Source organism: Hyposmocoma kahamanoa, unplaced genomic scaffold (genome assembly GCF_003589595.1).
Source record: "Hyposmocoma kahamanoa isolate Upper Pololo Valley unplaced genomic scaffold, ASM358959v1 80, whole genome shotgun sequence".
Classification (NCBI taxonomy): Eukaryota; Metazoa; Arthropoda; class Insecta; order Lepidoptera; family Cosmopterigidae; genus Hyposmocoma; species Hyposmocoma kahamanoa.
In genome coordinates, this window is record NW_020654051.1 from 8,575,010 (window position 1) to 8,594,844 (window position 19,835).

Consider the following 19,835-nt stretch of genomic DNA (forward strand, 5'->3'; position numbering starts at 1 on the left):
TCATCTTTGAATCAAATATTTATAATATATTTTTTTAATATACCAAGTGACGCTGACGGGACGAACAAGTCGTGCACCTGGTGGTAAGCGACACACCTGTCCAAACCACTTGCAGTGCCACTCAAAGCTTTAAATCTTCGGGATCTGAGGGGCACTGCCACTGCGTCTGTCACCTGAGACATGAGTCCCATATGCGTGTAATTTCACCAGCACCCTACCCGTATCCTTCAAAACCGGAACTCAATAATATTCAGATTACTGCTTGGCGGCAGAAATAAGTAGGTAAGGTAGCAGCACGTCTCTGGACAAACTCTTTCACAAGGAGCTCTACTGCTACTAAAATTGGCGGTAAGTGACAAGATACCCTAATAAAAAAATTTGGATGTTTAAATTTTCTTACTTCTGCACCTTTACACGGAAATTTGAAAATTGCAAACTGATACAAATACATACTGTATCTATACAGATACATTCGTCAAAGATTACAACAAAAACATTAATAACAATGCCTATTTTTTACTTACCTAACTGAACTATGTTCTTTTTTCAATTCCTGTACAATCATGTTTTTTTGTAGTTACTACTTAGATATCGATATTTCTATAAGAATAGACTAGGTATATAGAGTTCTTAGGTTTTCGCGTCGCGATAGTTACACATAGGAAATGAAACTATTTTTTCGAAACTAAATCGACGATCGGGTGGTCGGATTTTCGAAACAAACAAACGTTCAACAGTCAGCCGTGACCATGTTTGAAAAAACAAATAAACGCGATGTAGATTTGAAGAAATAGTTTCATTGCAGACTACTTAAGCGATGTGGGATACCTATCGAAGAAAAACAACGTAAAATACAACACGTAATATATTTTATTTCATCGCTACAATATTGTTTACTATTGGGAAAAACACTCTATTTACAACAAATCGTTGCGACAATTAATGAAAATCTACAAAATTTGATTTAATCAAACCATCGTCGCCACTAATAAAAATACGTATCTATTTATGTTATAAATTATAATTACTTTTATAAATTGCATTACCAGTCACAGGGTGAGAATAAGGATGCTGCTTAATTTTATAATTTCCACTTCGAAGATATATTTATTTATTTATTAATCATTTAAACATGGTTTGAAATTAATTTATCATTACTGCGTTTTCTTTCTAGGTGCCACATTGGACAACTCGGTGTTCGCTCATCTATATTCCAGTAGATCACAATGGCATCCAGGGATCCAGTACTTTACTTTGTAGGCTGAAAGTTCTGCCTTATAGAACCTTGTAATACAACTAAATTAATGATGATACCTATTTAAAAGTGTTTAAATTTCAAACATACACACACTGGCAGATTTAGCGGAACACAATTATGCTCAAAATAACGCAGTGTTTTTTTCAAAAGTCTAGCCGGTTCTTTTACTTTTTCATTTTAGGTCTAATTTGAAAATAAAACAATTAGTGGATTGTCACTTTTTTCATTCATTTGTTTTAATTTCATGCTACAGGTTTGTTCAGTTCGAGATTGATTTTGTATTCTTGTAAATTTCGTAAACTTTAAAAATCAATTTTTGTTTATTTAATTTCATTTAACCAGTGCAGTGTTAATTAAACGGTTACAATTTTTAAATTTTCAGCAGTTTATGCTTCGTCACATCTATAAAAAAATCATTTTGTTTAATTTTTATTTTTATTCAACAAAGATCGAGGCTGTACTAAGTCGATGTTAATTTAATTGATACTGTATGTCCAATTCTTTTTTGTTTAAAAATAAATGTTACTATTTTATGTTCTCACTTTTTTGTTCCACTAAATGTCCGGTACTTTAATGCTGTAGCTAAATCTTCCACTGTACATATATTTTGACACATAGAACATAGTGAAATAAAACGATTGTTAAGGGTAATTTCTGAAATTAATTTACGCCTTACAAATTTGTTCATAAATACAACCGAAATACTGTGCTTTAATTGATCTAATTATTTCTAAAAACAATTATGTATAAATGGTATAAATGAAGTCATGATTTCGTCAAAATGTATTTACATATTAATAATATTATTTTTATCGCAATATACAGGGAATCCCACGACTATGGTACATGGAGGGAAAGTACTTTAAACAGTGTAGATAGGATATTTTGCTTTATGGTAAGGTTACCATCCGTCCAAATTTGTCCGGACATGTAGGCATTCTGTAAGGATTTTTCGACTTAGCGCAATAATTTCAAAAAACTCGATTTAAGACAAAAAATTTGTTGCGCTTGTTCAGCTCTGCTGCAGCACAGAGATTTTTTATTTTATTTTGTTACTAAAAAGTCCAGGCTTTTGTAGACTCCTTGTATAACTATGACGATTGATGTCTATATATCATTAATTTCCTAACACATTTATATAGATAAAATGCAATATAAAAGCCAATTATGTTGCTTGTCTTACGAACTAAAATTAGTTTGTTTTGGTACCCCCTTACCCCTTGGTGAGATCTATTGCATTTAGTGCTGACTAACTTTGCCTGACTAATTCGGAGTCAGAAGTTAAGTTGAATATTTTCGCGTAAAACAAGTAATGTGTTTGTTGCCTGATATGTCAAATATTAGAGGGCTTTAGCGCATCAACATTTGCCAATTAGATAATTACGCTACACCAAGCAACGTGTCATTTGTTTCACTAACAATTAAGGCAACAATATCTCAACCCAGTCTATCAGCAAACCAAGCATAAACTGGTGTAGTCTTTGTTCGATGTGTCGTAGAAGAATAGAATGTGGAGCGTAGAAGAATAGGTTTTAGCGACCAATAGTATGTTCGGTAGCCGACACACAACACGCTTACAAGTTGTGGCCCCAGCCAGGTAAATTTAATAAATGGCAACTTTGGTTGCCAATGGCTGCTTAGTGGTTGGAGCCTCTAATTTCAACCAAAACTAATGTTGCATCATGCCTTTATATATTAATTCTAAAGTAAAGGCGTAAAAGCCATACAAGACAAATGAAAAACAAATATTTATAAACGATTTCGTTCATATACTTACTTTAGATTATTATAACTATGTTTACGTGATAATCCACGTTTTTGGAGAAAAATAATTATTTGACGAAACAGATTGACAGATTGTGAAGTGAAAATTTGAACTAACCACAACAGGTAATTTTTGATCAAATTGAATTTTACCTTTCTTTCTCAAAGTATCGATGCACAAAAAATATTATAATATTAGTAGTTAGCCTATATACCTATTGACCTACTGTTGGGCGCAGGCCTTCTCTCACAATGGGAGGGCTTGGTGTGTAGTTCCCAAGCGGGCCTAATGCGGCTTGGGAACTACACACATCACTAAATTGCTTTGCAGATATGTGCAGGCTGCACGATGAATTCTTTCACTGAAAAGCTCATGTTGAATTTCAAATTAAATTTCGAAAAACTCACAACTGCAAGCCACGACCCTCTGCTTGAGAGGAGGTGGGTCCAAAACCATAAGGCTACCGCGGATATTAATAAATTTATTATTATTAGCCATTAAATTTAAAGAAATTTTGGGAACTGATTGATGACCTGTACTCTTGTTTTTTGTCAGTTTATGTACAATCCACTAAATGGCAATTTTTATTATTTAAATATTCAAGTATATTATCGTGTAATTATTAATATATATTTCACGATACAATATTCGAATATTAAATAATATTGTACGATAAAAAATCGAATACTTAAATAATAAAAATTGCCACGGAAATTTTGTAGTAAACTCTAGCCCGAGAATGACCGTTGTACTGTAAAAATTATTTGTTATTATTATTTTATTATCTTCACGCCATTGCAACTCTTCTACACTGCGCTTTAGTAGATAATACACCTATTATGACCATGCTCAACATTAGTGAAGTTATTTCTATATGGCATGTCAATGGACTAAAACGCACAACACAATTGGCTCCTCAATACATTATTTCAAAATATAAATCAACGTCACTACTAAGTATTCCTATCACAAACAGAGGACGTAATTAGAGATCCTTATAACCTTTCTTTATAAAAATACACCAAGTCTGAGACATTTTATTTAATTCTATCTATCTATATATAATTTTAGCCATACCCAATTATATACCATTCCTTAGTTTCAGACAGTTTTTTTACAGTCTCTTGCAAGACTTTTAAAAATTCAATTTTTGCGGAACAAGAATCGCTCGCCGCTACCTTTTTCCGTTTGTTGCTTGGATGAGATTTAGTGACCGGCGCTTCGCGCTTAGCCTCACAAAGACACAATTAAGACGTTTTCATACTACTATAATTCATTTCCCATAGCATGATTCCAGTGACGTTTGAAATTTGAAGTTTCTAGAGATGCAATGATGTAAAATCTAACGAACAAAAATAGATTTAAATATCTTATCGAGATAATTTGTAACGAAGAGAGAACCGATTTACAGGAAATAATTGAAGAACAAGTAATAAACAAAATAGAAAGGATTCAATTATTATGTTATTAACTTACCAAAAAAATACATAACAAATAAAAAATCAACAACAATAAATTAAAAAGTCAGCAAAAAAGCACAAAATCAACTGCAACGAAACGTACGCACTGGTACGCGAAATACAAAACAGTCGATTCGATTTGTCGATTTTATAGTGTAAATCTCTATGGATAAAATATTCAGTTTTACGCATCAAGTTATCGGGGCGATTTATCTTTAACATTTCATTTTCTTTCCACTTAATATACTCTATTTTTTATTTAAAATTATGTAATATTGTTTGGTTTTGGTACATTATGACAAATTTACTATTTCTTTTTGTAACCTGGTTGAGAGATTAGGTAATAGTATGCGTGCTACGCAAAAATTGAAAATGTTACTGGACTCATCCTATGTGAAATGGACTATAGTGCGATGGTACACATGTGTAGTGATGATATTAAATAGACAATAATAATCAAGGCCCAGTATTAGTCATCCGTTCTCGCTTTCATTTTCGCAAAAAATGTACCATAGATGTTATGTTACAGGTAAAATTTCATGTAGGAATAATTTAAATGTCCATATGTGTCTACATAAATAATAGTATAATGAAAAGTATTTTTTCTCAAACATGCTCAGAAATGTTCGCTTTTCTTTTGAACAATGAACTCAGAGCCTGATTTTTGTCCTACCACAAAATTAAAAACAAATTACATCCCAGTGTAGACCAGGAAATCTGTTTTTTACCGCTGCGTTAAACTTATAAATATTTGGTCATTGCGTACAACATCGAAGTGACCAAAGAAAAAGTGGTCTGCTCGTTCTTTCAGCGCAATGCGTGTTTGTTTTTTAAAATGCAGTTTTTTAAAAAAGCTGTACGGTTGGTATTTGAAAGTTATTTTTGTAAACATTTGCATGATTTCTTTGAATTTATTGAGAAAAGCTCTATATATACCTCGACGGGAACGGTGATTATCTGGCTTGTATAATACAACTACTTCTTAAGTTAGAAGTTAGGACATTGAAATGGTGGCGCTAGTATTTCTAAGCCCGTAATTACACAGGTTGTCTCGCTAGAGCATAGCATGACGTCACTGGTATGATCATATAGCCGACCCGGTTTAATGCTAAATGATATCAGTCTTTTCCTTAGGGCATAAAAGGTATATCTGTGTATTTAGACCTCACTATTATCGACTTTTATTTAATATCCATGTTAGTGTTGTCAGTAGAAGAACTAGAAGCAATTTTTTGTATTGACAATACTGAACTGCGACGTCAAAAGTCGACTCTAGCACCGCTACATCATTATTTAAAATTCAGCAATAATTGAAGACTAAATCGGACACGTCTAACTTTGCGTTTGGACTGTTTTGTTTTAGGAATTCAATGACCATCAAGTGTGATTATTTTGTATGTGAAAGTATTATGATATTAATAACGTAGCGAATATCATATAGTCTCAACGGCGCCCTTCCGTTTCGGCCGCGATTCGCCCGATATGAACGAAGTTTCTTCAGATTTTTCTTTGACGATGACGGGTGGTTTCTTTTGCGACGATGTGCTTGGTTGGCTCTGTCAACGATTGAAATAAAAAGTTTGTTATTTGACAGCCGATTTCTGAATTTATGTATTTAACCAAGAATACAATAAATCGATGGTAGACACCTTCTAAATAATTACCAATACACCATTTTTAAACCATTTCCTTTTTGTTTTGTTATATTTTAAAATAAACCTTATAACAATCAGCGACGATCATAAACTTGTCAACAAACTGGAGCTACCCTGACCTGTATTGTGTTGTGATACATACATGTATAATGAATAAATGGATATTTCACTTTAAGCAGCTGCTCTAGTTCAGCTACCTCTTATACTGTACTATTTCCATCGAGTATCTAACCAGAAATAGAGACGAAATAAGGGTCATCCATCCCTGGCAACTCATCAGGAACATAGGTCTTATATCTCTTTTAAATATCAACCCTCGCTTGCACTGAAATCACAAATTAGATAGATGAAATAGTACAGCGTCAACAACTGACCTGTGTGTACGTCTTCGTATATTCCAAAAATATTCTGTATTTATTGTAATAAAGATAATATCCCTAACTATGGGGAGCTATTCCATTTGATGGTGTGGGAAAAAGAGCAATACATCTAATTACAAAACAAACGGAATCACATTTCATCATAAATATGTAATTTTTCAATTTTCGTCCATTATAGTAAAGCTCAAGCTAAACTGGTTGATTTGAAGTGAAACATTTGACGACACTCGTCAATTGTTTCGAATTCGGACTGGCTGGCCAATCGGAGCGCAGTTGTCACCGTAATGATATAGCAGATTAGTTTTCAAACAAATTAAATGACATTTCTTCTCTATTTCTGGTTATATACTCGATGACTATATCATAATTATTAATGTTACATAATACTATTCTCTTTTCTCTTTGGTTTCATCGCGAATCGAGTGGCATCGTGTGTAAAGCCTGTAAAGGATACAATTTGATTGTCAAATTTACACTTCAAACTACTCGTTTCCCTCAAACAATGACTCAAAAGAACATCAAATAAATTTGACATATTTACCTGTAGTTCAGACTAAGCCTTTAGGCGACAACTTACGTATTGTTTGATAAAACATGCCAGCATTTTCAATTTTGTTTGTCAATTACGCTGGCAATCTAGATTTTTATCAAACACGTAGATTATTTGACAAATGCTTCAGACGACGTCTTGCAGACGATCAAAAATTCTGACATTTTTTATTCAAGCTTAGCCTCAATATCCATCGAAGTGGAGGGAGGAACAATGTTTTCATTAGCTCAGAAAAGTCTTCAGTTCCTTTTGCCCTGATAATTAAATATTATTGGTGACTGAAATACAACTCTGCTCTGTTTTTATTAAAAATAAACGTTACAATTGAAACTTTTGAAATTAGTATATTGACACTGACTCCTGTAACACAGGTTACAACCTAGCTCAGGTGTCAGGGACTTCACTAGTGTGTTGTAACTATTTTCTAACAATAAACATTATTATTATAAAACTAGCAGGTACAGTATTTTAAAAAAACGGTGGTGCTGTTCTATAATAGTGATGTTATTCAAAAGTGCGACTATACCAGCACGGTAGCAGTGGACGGCGTAGCAGTAACATTATTCAATCGTTTGATGTCCTCCAGAGGTATTTCTTCGGAGCGTAAGCGCGGCGATCCCTCACGAGATCCGTGGGTGCTGCTGCTGCGGGAGACGCTGCTGTAGATACACAAAAATTCAAACTATGTTAGGGATTGTTAATCGTCACTACTTCACTGCGGCATCACAGAGCAATGATCATATCTCAATTATACTTCATTTCAATCCATTTGAAACAAAAAGTAAACAAACAAGTCCTGACCATACACCGTTTAGTGATGGCCAATTCTACTGTCAACTACAAATCGATTAATTAATTAAACGAATCGATTTGTTTAATTGAGTCTTACTAGCGGTTTTGCTTACATAACCTATAAAAACATATTTAAAATTTCCGAAAACTTAATTTAAAATCTTTCAAATCCTTACACTTAGAAACTCGTTCGATTGTGATTGAAAGTTTCGATTTACTAATCGATTACAAAAACTTGAATTAAGTGAACCGAATGTTTTTTTCCGTACAGCACTATGCAACCATTTTTCAAATACGATTTTGCGATGTTATTAAAATGAATACGTTGGCAAAAGTGATGAGATTTCAAATCAAAATCTTCGAAGTATACGTGAAAGTGTTACTTATTCGATTCAATGAGTGATTGCTTTAAAATTTTAACCAAAGTGTTTTTTAATTTTTCGTTTATAATAATAATAATAATAATAACGCACACACTCAACATAGCCCCGCACTAGGGAAACCCTGTGTCGCGGGTGCCATGGACACACACATAGACAACCACAAATTACACCCAAACTCACGAGAGAAATAAATGTAGGCCATACACATATTTCTCCCGGCCTGGGAATCGAACCCAAGACCTCTGCATGGCAGTCCGGCGTGGTAACCGTTCGGCCACGGAGGCAGTTAAATAAATAATGGATTGGAACAGACTATAGGCCAGTAGTAATCTCTGCAGTAGAAGGAATAAGAGTGGAAACTAACCTTTCTCGGCTGGTGGTCCGTTCTCGGTACACGACAATGCCGTCTTTGAGCATGTGACCACTGGGTCTGCGCAAACGACGGTCTGTATCGTCGCTTTCGCCTATATAACAAAGAAATGGTATATTCAAATGACATGTAACACCAATTGCCAATCGAATACCTTATAAGTGACACTGATCAATAACGCCCGTCTACGTAGTCAAGTAAAATTGCGCAGCTAGTACAGTCCGATACATTCAGGTCGTAACTTTAAATAATACGTACCTGAAGATCGTCTAATAGCAGACAAACCAGGGCGGGCGAAAAGTGGACGATGTCGCGGGGCGAGCGCAGGCGCCGTTATGCCTGACACTTCTAGTAGACGACCGATCTGGTGCATTTTCTTTTGCCGGGACTTAGTACGGCCCTGTAATTGAGAAAGCTTTTATTAAATATTTGGGAAACTCCTAGAAATGCCTTTCTTAAATAATAAAAATAGTTGAATAGTTCGGCTCCCGTAATATGGCTGCCGTGGTAGTGATATACGTGGTCCAAACCCAAAATAGCTTTTTTCTTATTTATTACGAGATACCAGGTTAGGCAGAGTACATTTACCTTAACTACAAGTTATACACATGCAGTGGTTAATACCTATCTCGGAAATCCCGGAATAATAATAAATGCAAAAACATTTTTCTATTTTATATTTCTACTTAAAATTACGAAACTTTTCTTCAAATATACTACCGTAGTAATAGATAGTTTCTAATAGATCAGCACGGACAATATAGCTTTAAATATTAGTTCTACGGACCCAAACATAAATGGCGTCTGTGCTCACACTACTCAAACATTTTCACATCAAAAACATACAACAAAATACAATACAATAATTCAAATATATAATCTGAACCATCCGTTACATCATTATCAACCAATACGTCTCACTGCTAGGCACGGGTATCTTCTAATCATTTTGACCAGTACAGCAAAGAGTGTGAAAAATAAATTACGTTAAAACTACGTTAAGAGGGCACCGAGCTCCTGGCGCTAAGTGATTTTAGGTATTCTATGCGCACCGTGTATGTGTGCTTGTGGCATACGTTTTTAAAGCCCAAGCGACACAGCCTGGCCGTCTGACGGCCGAAGCAGGATTAAAGCGGACAAGGGGAAGTGGCGGCTCTGTCTAGTATGGGCTGGCTGACCGCGTGCGAATTTAGGTTTTTTTTTGTATAATTAAAACAAATACACATTTTGAAAATGTACGCAGTATACTTTATAGAAAAGATGTAGTATTGTTATTATTAAAAAACTGATGACCTTCCATGAAGTATTTACGCCGTACTAAGAGCTTATTTTGTTTTTTAAAGATAACTCTGGATTTTTGGTTCTAACAAGGAAACTACAAGTAATCGTGTTTCTAAAGAGTGTGATTTATAGCGTGATTCATAATTTTTTTATACATTAGTTTCATAACTAAAGCTTTAGTAATAACGATAAGAGAAACGTCACCTTAGTCAAGCGTTGTTTAGCTGCCATGCTGCGTATATGGTCGTCGAACTTGAACTTTGCCCTGAGCAGCACCGTGCGCGGCAGCGCACCGCTCGCGCCCACACGCGGCTTGTGTATTGTCAGGTGCAGGCAACGAGGGTCGTCTTTGTCGCCTTGGATCTATGCAATTAAATACGTCATACCACATTAACAAAAATAATTCATACTGCCTAAATTCAATAAATATTACGGAAAAAGAAATTGGAAATATTTGTTACCCCCATTAAGGAACAAAATGAGTAAGGAATTTATATTATTATTTGCTTATTCCACGCTTCTGTACCTGTATAAGGCTCTAGGTGAAACAAGAATATATTATGGACTTAGTAGTTATGGTAGCACCCGTAAATCGCATCTTGATCCTATATATAGACTGCAAGTGAGAATTCTTAAAAGTATCACACCTAACAATATTAAAAATAGATATCAAGATGACGACTTAGAGTTATTACGTCATTTCAAAATTATACCCATACGCGATCAGGTCCAAATACATTCTGCTTTTGGAAAACCTCTTCGATCTAAATTTACAAAATATCTTTATACTAAAACTGAACACACGAACTGCGTCAAAAATTACATTAAAAATACCAAAGTATAAAAATTTATATGGAAAACAATTATTGCAATATCAAGTACCTAAATTAATAAATGAACTACCTGTACAACTCAAAACTGAAATTAGTGAACACAACATTAAACATAAACTAAAACAATATTTTTTTAAATAACTAAAGTGTTTAGTTGCAAAATAAAGAACGCAACAAAATACTTCCGTGTTACGCCTACAAAAAAATAACTCTGCAATGTCTGATGTATTTGGTGCACTGTGAATATTGTAAATCTAGAAACAGCAGATGGGATTGATTTTTGACCCACATTTTTGTTTTTTATTTTTCATTGTTGTTATTTTACTTGCAGTTTAAGTAGCAAGAATTTAGTTAGGTAATATTACAAATGAGTCACGTTATTATTTTGTTTGTATTTTTTTTATTGCTATTGTTTTTTAATAATTTAGTTTGTAACTTTTAATTTATTTACCGCGATGGTGAACAGGTAAACCAAAAATGGTTTTTGTTACACCGTTACCAGCCTAGATTTAAGTTCTTCTTTTTGTACCTGTTTTTAATAAATAAATAAATATGCAATTATCAAAACAACAAACACTGTAAATCATACATTAAGTAACATTTATTGAAAACTGAAGATGTAAACTTTATTTTGTAATTTGCTTAATTTGTTATTATGTGCATATGTAAGTGAGAATGTTTTTGTACCTGGCTTGATGTAATTAAGTTAGTTTTGAAGATTCTTGCTCTATTAATATTAATTTTTACTTAAATTAGACTGAACTGCTTCGCAGCGAATAAAGCCGGAAGGCCTTTTGTGAGCGAAGCTAGTAATTAGTAAATAAGTATTTTGTTCTGTATTTTGGTCAATAAACTAAAAAAGAAAATAATCAAATATTGCAATGCAATCGCATAATTATCAGCAAAGTTTTGCATGAGTACAAAAACGGAGGATGCCTTGTTAAAGCTACAAATTTCTTGCGAACACAACACCACCGGCGATATCTGTGTGACTTATGAGTACTTATGACATGATAGCGTAATAGTCCGTAGAGAAAAACATTTTCAAGTCCTTTTGTCTATTATAACAAGTGTTGCACCACAACATTTTTCTCTCCGGTTTCTTTACTTACTAACAGACAAATAATTATTGTTTACTAAACACATAACATAATCCAACTCCACAATAGCTTTTTAGACAGCTTAACGGTACCGTGTAAAAATCAGACTTTGGACACACCCTTTTTGGAGGGCTGTACCTACCACAACATTAAGCTTGTTGGTCATGAATAAGATGAATAAGAAAAACAAGGAAATTAACTCCCGAAGACACCACCCACCCCGAACATATAAAATACAGAAATTTTGGTTTCTGGGGTTGTTGATTTGCTCCTTGTAGGAGTCGAATTTGAGCCGCATTATTTAGCGCTCTGGCAGTTAGCTACCACAAAGGTCATATTTAGCAAAATGTTAAAAATAGATCTGTAACATTCGCCTTGAATTTTGTACGCGCATAAATGTTACAATAATAATTATGCTTTATCGACAATTAAACTATTTTTTCGATTTAAATTGAGTATAATATTAGATTTTTTTACACAAGCATTTTATATTACACTTTTAATTTAAAACTATATTATTATGGTACTTACGAATATTAGCTAGAAAATAATGTTCTGTGTTAAAAATAACATATAAAAAATGAAAACTTATTAAAAAAAAACTAAGTGAAAAATGTGTAATATTGGCATTTTTCAATTTTTATATATTATTTACAAGATAACATTAATAATTATTTATATATTTTTTTTATTACTGTGCACAGTTCTTATAGAATGTAGATGTAACGATAAATTTATTTATCCTGTTTATTAATAATGTCGTATGGCACCGATTACATAAAATTGACTGACGAGTGTAACCGGTGCCATACGTAAAATAAAATAAAAATCTATATTTACGTAACGGGTTGGCGAAGTGTGTTTTTATAACAAGGCCCATACTGAAAAAAATGGATTCAAAATATAGTAAATACAATTTTGATAAACATATACGTACCTCTAAGTCCTGTAAACTACCAACGAGCTTAGCAACGCCCCAACCCAATCGTTGTTTGTCGGGTTCCACGAGAATAATTTGAATGTTATCTACCGCTAAAAAACGGTGATGCCACGTGCCGTCCTTTTGGATTATATCGCACGATATGAGATCGGAGTCATCTGCAATGATTATGAAATTGTATTATAGTATCAAGTCGTAAATACCACATCAGGAAAACTCTAAAAACTACGAATATTTCGCTGTTGTCGGGTCAATTGCATTTTGTTTTTGGCTTTTCGCGGTTATTGTTTCAGCTACTTATATTTTATATTTTTGTCTTTGAAATGAAGAAACGTATAAAAAGGAAATTTGGCAACAGGATTAGGAGGATGGAGACAGAGAAAAAAAAGAGATCAGGCAAGGAAATATGAGCCATAAACAAATAATTAGTATAAAAATAAAGTCACAGTCCATATATTGTGTAAATAAATAAATGGTATTAATCAGTTGTTTTTACCGTGGATCAATAACTCAAGAGGATTGCTAACCTCAATACTAAAGATCGTAACTCTGAAAAAGGTCAAAATCTTTTATATCTAGATGACGCTGATCAATAGCTTGGAAGAAGTTTAAATTATGTTTATGGCCGTGGATATCAATTAATTCATTTTAGTATGAAACAGTCACTTTTTCTCCTTGTAATTATTATTCAAATATTGACCATGAGCCAAAATTATTTCTTACCTTTGACAAATATATCAATCATGTATCATTAGAGGGCATTGTGTGTTACAAAATCAAATAAAAATTAATGCTTGCTAATACGTCTGGTCTTCAATTCAATTCAATTCAATATTCTTTATTGCACAATAAACAAGCAAAAATACAACACAATCAAAAATACAGTGTACAACAGGCGGCCTTATTGCTAAATAGCAATCTCTGCCAGGCAACCTTGGGGTGATAGGATAAACTAAAAGTAGTAATAATAATAGAGGGCGCAATAAATATGATATTATTATTAAACATCATAATATATGAATGAAATAAATAATAAATATCTGCTAACATATAAATTACATAAATACTTAAATACTAATATAATACATACAAATAAATATATTATCACCACAGAAGAGGAAAATAAAAAAAAAAAATTAAAAAAAAAACCAATAAATAAGACAGCAGAGTAGAATTTATAATTTAAGGTAATGAGCCTTGACTAGGATTTTAAATGACTCAATAGTCTTTGCTCGTCTGATCGACTCAGGCAGGTCATTCCACAGCTTGATGCTCCTAATAGTGAAGGAGTTGGAAAAGTATTTTGAGGAATGGATAGGACAGTTCAGAGAAAGAGTAGAAGAAGAGCGCAAGGTGCGAGGGAGAGTACTGCTATGATATTCAAAACAACTCTTAAGATAAGCAGGAGAAGTTGGATTAAAAAGGACAGTGTACAGTAGGGATAAAACGCGGAGATCTCTACGACGACGAATGGGTAGCCATCTAAGTTTCGAGCGAAAATCGGAGACGTGGTCAAATTTACGTAACCCAAAAATGAACCTAATGCAAAGATTCTGCAGCCGCTCTAGTTTGCCGAGGAGACATTCAGACAAATCGGGATAGCACGCATCTGCATAGTCCAGAATAGGCAAAAGGAGTGATTGTGCTAAACTGATTTTCGTCGGAATGGGAAGATAATTACCTAAACGCCGAAGAGACCCATGCGCAGCAAACACCCTCCTACTTAACTCAGTGACATGAGGCCTCCACGATAAGCACTTATCGAAAATAACCCCAAGGTTCCTAACGGTGGCACTGAGTGGGATTTGAACGCTATCAAACGTGATAGGTGGCAGTAAGGAAGGATTAATACGCGTTAGGAACCAGGGGCTGCCAATGATTATACATTGTGTTTTGGAAGGGTTGACACTGAGACCAAATGATTGACTCCAGGTGAGGATCCTCTCAAGATCTGTATTCGTAGCACAAATTGCGTCACGTAAGTTGGTTAGAGGGGCCCGTGTATATATTTGGAGATCATCTGCATAGAGATGGTAAGAAGAAGAAAGTGAAGAAGTGATGGAGTTAATAAAAATAGAAAATAGAAGAGGGGATAATACGCCGCCCTGCGGTACACCAGCAACAACATTACACCACGAAGAGAATGAATCCTCGCAACGAATGCGCTGTCGCCGCCCATACAGGTAACTGCGGAACCAGCCAGTCACTGCCCGAGAAATGCCAAGAGAATCAAACAGCGCAAGCAACAAGTCGAAATCAACGGTGTTGAAGGCACTGCTGAAGTCCAACAGAGTAAGGACGGTGAGTTGATGATTCTCCATTCCCAGTCGAATGTCATCAGAGATTTTGACAAGAGCAGTAGTCGTACTATGTCCAGAGCGGAAACCGGATTGTAAAGGATTAAAAAGATTGTGACGAGTAAGGAAAAGGGTGAGTTGATGATGGACAAGCTTTACAAGGACCTTGGAGAGGAAAGGGAGAATGGAAATAGGGCGATATTCAGAAAGGGAAGAGGGATTCGTTTTCTTTGGAAGAGGAATGATGTGGGCATCTTTCCAAGCAGATGGAAAGGTACCAGTGGAAATGGATGTATTAAGGATTTTGGTTATGACAGGAGTGAGGATATCAATGAGCGGAATGATCACATTACGACTAATGCTATCACAACCAACGGCATTCGATGAGATGGAGAGAATGTTCCTCTTGACATCACCAACAGTGAACTGGCTGAGTTCAAAAGAAGGAATATTAGGTAATGGCAATTCAGAAAGAAATTGCAGAGTATCTGACTTAACCTTGTTATCAATAGAAGAAGAAGAGGAGAAGTGAGTATTAAGGAGATTAAGGTCAACGTCAATAGAAGTTTTGCTATTAGGAACTTTTCCAATACCTAAAGATTTCAAAAACCTCCAGACCTTCGCTGGGTCCCCGTTTTCAACGGCTTTATGTACATGACGACGTTGTGCATCTCTAATAATAGTGTTACAGCGGTTTCGAACTTGATGATATTTTTCCCGATTGGCATCAGACGGGTCGGCTCTAAACACTATTTTAGCCCGGTTTTTGATGCCCATATGCTTGCGGATAACATCATCGAGCCAAGGAGCAGGAAGGTGCTTGACGCGCACAGGACGAACAGGAGCATGGATATCATACAGTTGAATGAGCGAGGAATTAAAAAGTTGCAACTGTTCATCAACTGAATCGGCCTGTTCAATAACTGACCAGTCCATGGCACTGGCATCCCCACGCAGTCTGGTAATGTCAATATTGGCAAAATTTCTTTGCATTAGAATTTTGGGCTTTGGCTTAGGAGGACGAACCTTATACGAAAGGTACACTAGATCGTGGTAGGAAAATGCCTCTGCAGTAAACTGACCATGCTTGTCGACGTGATTAAGTGAGGAAACCACTATCAAATCTAAAAGAGAGGGCAAACAATTAGGAAAGTGATGAGTTGAAGATAGGGGCAAAACATGAAGATTACTAGAATTGACAACAGTATGAAGTTTATTCGTGCGAACATCATTCTTCAAGAGGCAGGTGTTGAAATCCCCCATGATAATGGTGTGGTCATACGATGGTAACAAGTCTTCAAGAAGATTTTCGAAGGAGGGGAAGTAGTCTATTGTAAGAGAAGGACTATAATAAACACCTAGAAGAATTTTTACATGTGAAAGCGTTACCTCAAGAAAAAGATGCTCAGCCGTATTGGGAGGTGGTGGTTGAACAGATTTACTAATAATTTTGAAGGGAATGTAGCTACGCAAGTAAATGGCTACCCCGCCGTGAGATGAACTTAATCGATCATTGCGAATTAAGTGGAAACCAGGTAAGGAGTAAGAAGTAGAAGAGAGACAAGAATTTAGAAAAGATTCAGAAACAAGGATAGCGTGAATATTACTTACATCAAAAGAGGCAAGTAGGTCAGGATAATGAGCCGGAATGCTCTGTGCGTTGATGTGAGCATCATTAAAATTACGTGGCACATCAGAAAAGATGGATTCCAAATTTTGATGTAAGGAAGGGGGTAAGCTGTGAAAGCTGTCCTCGTCTGACGAGCAAGAGACAAAATAATCACTATTATTGCATAACGAGATATCCATGGTGTAATAAATAAATAATAATAATATACTAAATTTATAATATAAGTAGTAATAAGTACTAAAATTGACAGTTTAATCTGTAACCCGCCAGCAGCCAAGAATAAAACAATGAGTGAAATAAACAATAAAATATGTAACAAAAATTAAAGCACAGTTCAATCAAAGAATAAGAAAAAAAAACACAAAACGGAACGCAACAAACATACAATGTTGAGAACAAAATAACACACTGAACGCATCGTTACGAGAGAAAAAAAAAAGCAGTTTTTGTGACAAAAATAGGGACATAATGGTAAAAATAGTAAGAGACAACATTACTCTCGAATACACTTTCTAAGTTATGGTTTTGACGTATCTAAACTTATTTAATCAATTAATTGGTACAAAAAAAAACTGTCATATGACAGAAGTATTCCAAACTTAATGATTTTGTTCAAACAAGTGGTTAGACATGTAATTTTATAATACGAAAGTAAGAAAGAAGGTACTACTAGTTTGTGAAAGGTACCGATATGAAATTTAGAAAAAGAGCGTCATACCCGACACACCGGCGATCGGCAGATATATAAAAATAGAAATATAGCCTTTTTAACACAGGTTACAAACACAAATCATAAACGTAAGCTACACACAAAAGAAAGCGAACACACTTATTTTCTTGCAAGTTCCCGCCGTGGTCTAGGCCTAGAGCCTCCAGCTGGGTTCGCCGCCACCTTGACTCCACCAACTGGTTTGCTTTGTTGCAACTCCACAGTCCGAGCATGATTTGCGGCCGGAATACGCTCAAGGTCGTCAAGAGACGTAATAGAGTGTCGCTTACCATCATCGCCTATGGCCACAATGCGGCCACCGCTGGTCCAGCACTTGGAAATGCCCAGTTTCTCACGAGCAGCTACAAAAATCCTATGGCGCCTCCTTGTCAGAAACTCTGAAACCGTAACTCCAGTACCTTTCAGGCCGGTTTTCGAGAACCATGTCTCATCACGTATCTGTACACTGCTAAACTTCACAAGAATGGGCCGGGGTTTGTTAGGTGAAGAACGCCCCATCCTGTGGGCACGACTGATGTGTACCGGCCGCAGGCATAGCGAACTCAGATGCTTATTAATGACACCTGTAACAGCTTCAAGGGTATCTTCATCCTTAGCGTCTGGTACTCCATGGAATAACAATATTTTCCTGCGGCTACGCATCTCCATGTCGTCGCATTCATTTGTCAGAATGGACAATTGCTTCTGAATGTTGCTGAAAGATGACACCACAAAAGTCTGGAGCTGTTTAAACTCTGCAGCAATTGAGTTGACGGAGGGCACTTTCTCAGGGGAGACCATCTGCAACCTCTCTTCAACTGCTGCCAACTTTGAGGCAAATGTTGCAGCCAAAGCATCAATACTATTTTGAATGCTGTCCATTGTTAATGTTGTAAAAGTGCAGTGATTGAGTGTTAAAGGAAACTCACTGACTGCAGGCAGGTAACATGTACTAAACTTTCATAGTTAAGATAATATTTTGGTCGAAAAAATGTAGATAATTAATTTTTATTAATTAAATTGCCAAGGCGTACGCAAATCGCGTCTACTCGACTTGACGCCTACCCTCGAAAAAAAAGTCTTGTACTATGGGGTAACTCAGTAATCTTAGAAAGAGCGTTTAAAGTCCAGAAGAAGTGTATTCGAGCAATTGCGGTTCGTGGTTCGATGACAGTTGCAAACCGCTGTTTAAAAGGCTGAACATATTATCTTTGCCATGCATGTACATTGGGGATATCTGCGTATTTGTCAACTCTCATCCTCAATATTTTAAAACACGCGGTGAAGTCATTCAAAGGCAAACTAGAGCAAAAATTATGAATCTCTTATACCAACCTCGTTGCCATAAAGTAATTTATAAGAATAACTGCTTCAACGTGTATGTAATTATTTACAATAAACTACCAAACGAAATTAAATTGTTACAAGGACATACTTTTAAATTAAAATTGACAAAATGGCTTTTGACACATTGCTTCTATAGTAATAAAGAATACTTAGAATTTACAAATTCATTACATTAATTAGAAACTATAGAGACTAAAGAAACATAGAATCCTATTAATATTTGCACATCTGCTTGCAGGTTGCATACAATGTACCTAATTTTACTTAAGACCTTTGTAATTACTGTATTCTGGCAAATAAACGTATTCTATTCTATTATATTCTATTTTACGGGTAGATGGCGCCAATCCTAAACAAAATAAAAGAATAGCGGGCTGTACATAAAAATTTGTGAAATAGCGCCATCTAGTTGATTTGTTTGTTATCACTAGAAACCACAGATTATTAAATGCTAATGCTAGAAACTGAGAATAGCTTTGATAAATTGCAGTTCGTCAATTTAAAACAAATTAGTTACAAAAATATCTATTTGGTACTCATCGCGACATCTGTATCTGGTTCTTGAGTTATTGGTTCATGGTTCATACAAAAACTCATGTAATATTCTGAGGTGCTATCTATTGGCGCAGCATTGATCTATGTAGTGGAGGGCCAGCATTTGAAGAATAAGAATAATTACGACAACCATGTACCTTCTGTATATGTATACTCCGTTCCAAACATTTTAAACATAAAGTAAACAAATAAGTCACTGACCCGACCATAGTAATGGCCAATTGTAATGCCAACTACAAATCGATTAATTAATTGAATCCTTTTGTTTAATTGAGTCATTCCGTAATCTTAATTTTAAATCCTCCTTCAAATCCTTACACTTAGATACTTGTTCGATTGCGATTGAAATTTTCGATTTACTAATCGATTACAAAATCTTTAATTGAATGAACCGAATGTTTTTTTTCGACAGTACTATGCAGCCACAAACAAGTCATAGTTGTATAGTTGAAAATTAACCTCACTTTTGGACTACCATTTTTTCAAATATGATTTTACGACGCTATTCAAATGAATATCGTTAAAAGTTA

The 19,835-nt window shown here is 35.1% G+C and overlaps 1 protein-coding gene across 4 annotated transcripts in view; it reads right to left on the bottom strand.

The window, feature by feature from the left end:
- Positions 1-3,759: 3,759 nt before the first annotated feature.
- Positions 3,760-19,835, bottom strand: part of LOC113233735 (protein CLEC16A homolog) — a 32,312-nt gene continuing 16,236 nt past the window's right edge. For 3 of the 4 annotated variants that reach the window (XM_026468919.1, XM_026468920.1, XM_026468921.1), the window contains 6 exons: positions 12,765-12,925; positions 10,099-10,257; positions 8,872-9,013; positions 8,608-8,707; positions 7,595-7,727; positions 3,760-6,039 (listed from right to left, as the gene is read on the bottom strand). In XM_026468919.1, coding sequence (XP_026324704.1) covers positions 5,917-6,039; positions 7,595-7,727; positions 8,608-8,707; positions 8,872-9,013; positions 10,099-10,257; positions 12,765-12,925 — 818 coding nt within the window. In that variant the 3' untranslated portion in view covers positions 3,760-5,916. Of the gene's footprint in view, positions 6,040-6,842; positions 6,960-7,594; positions 7,728-8,607; positions 8,708-8,871; positions 9,014-10,098; positions 10,258-12,764; positions 12,926-19,835 lie in introns of those variants that run through there. The other variant, XM_026468922.1, reaches the window with a different exon arrangement.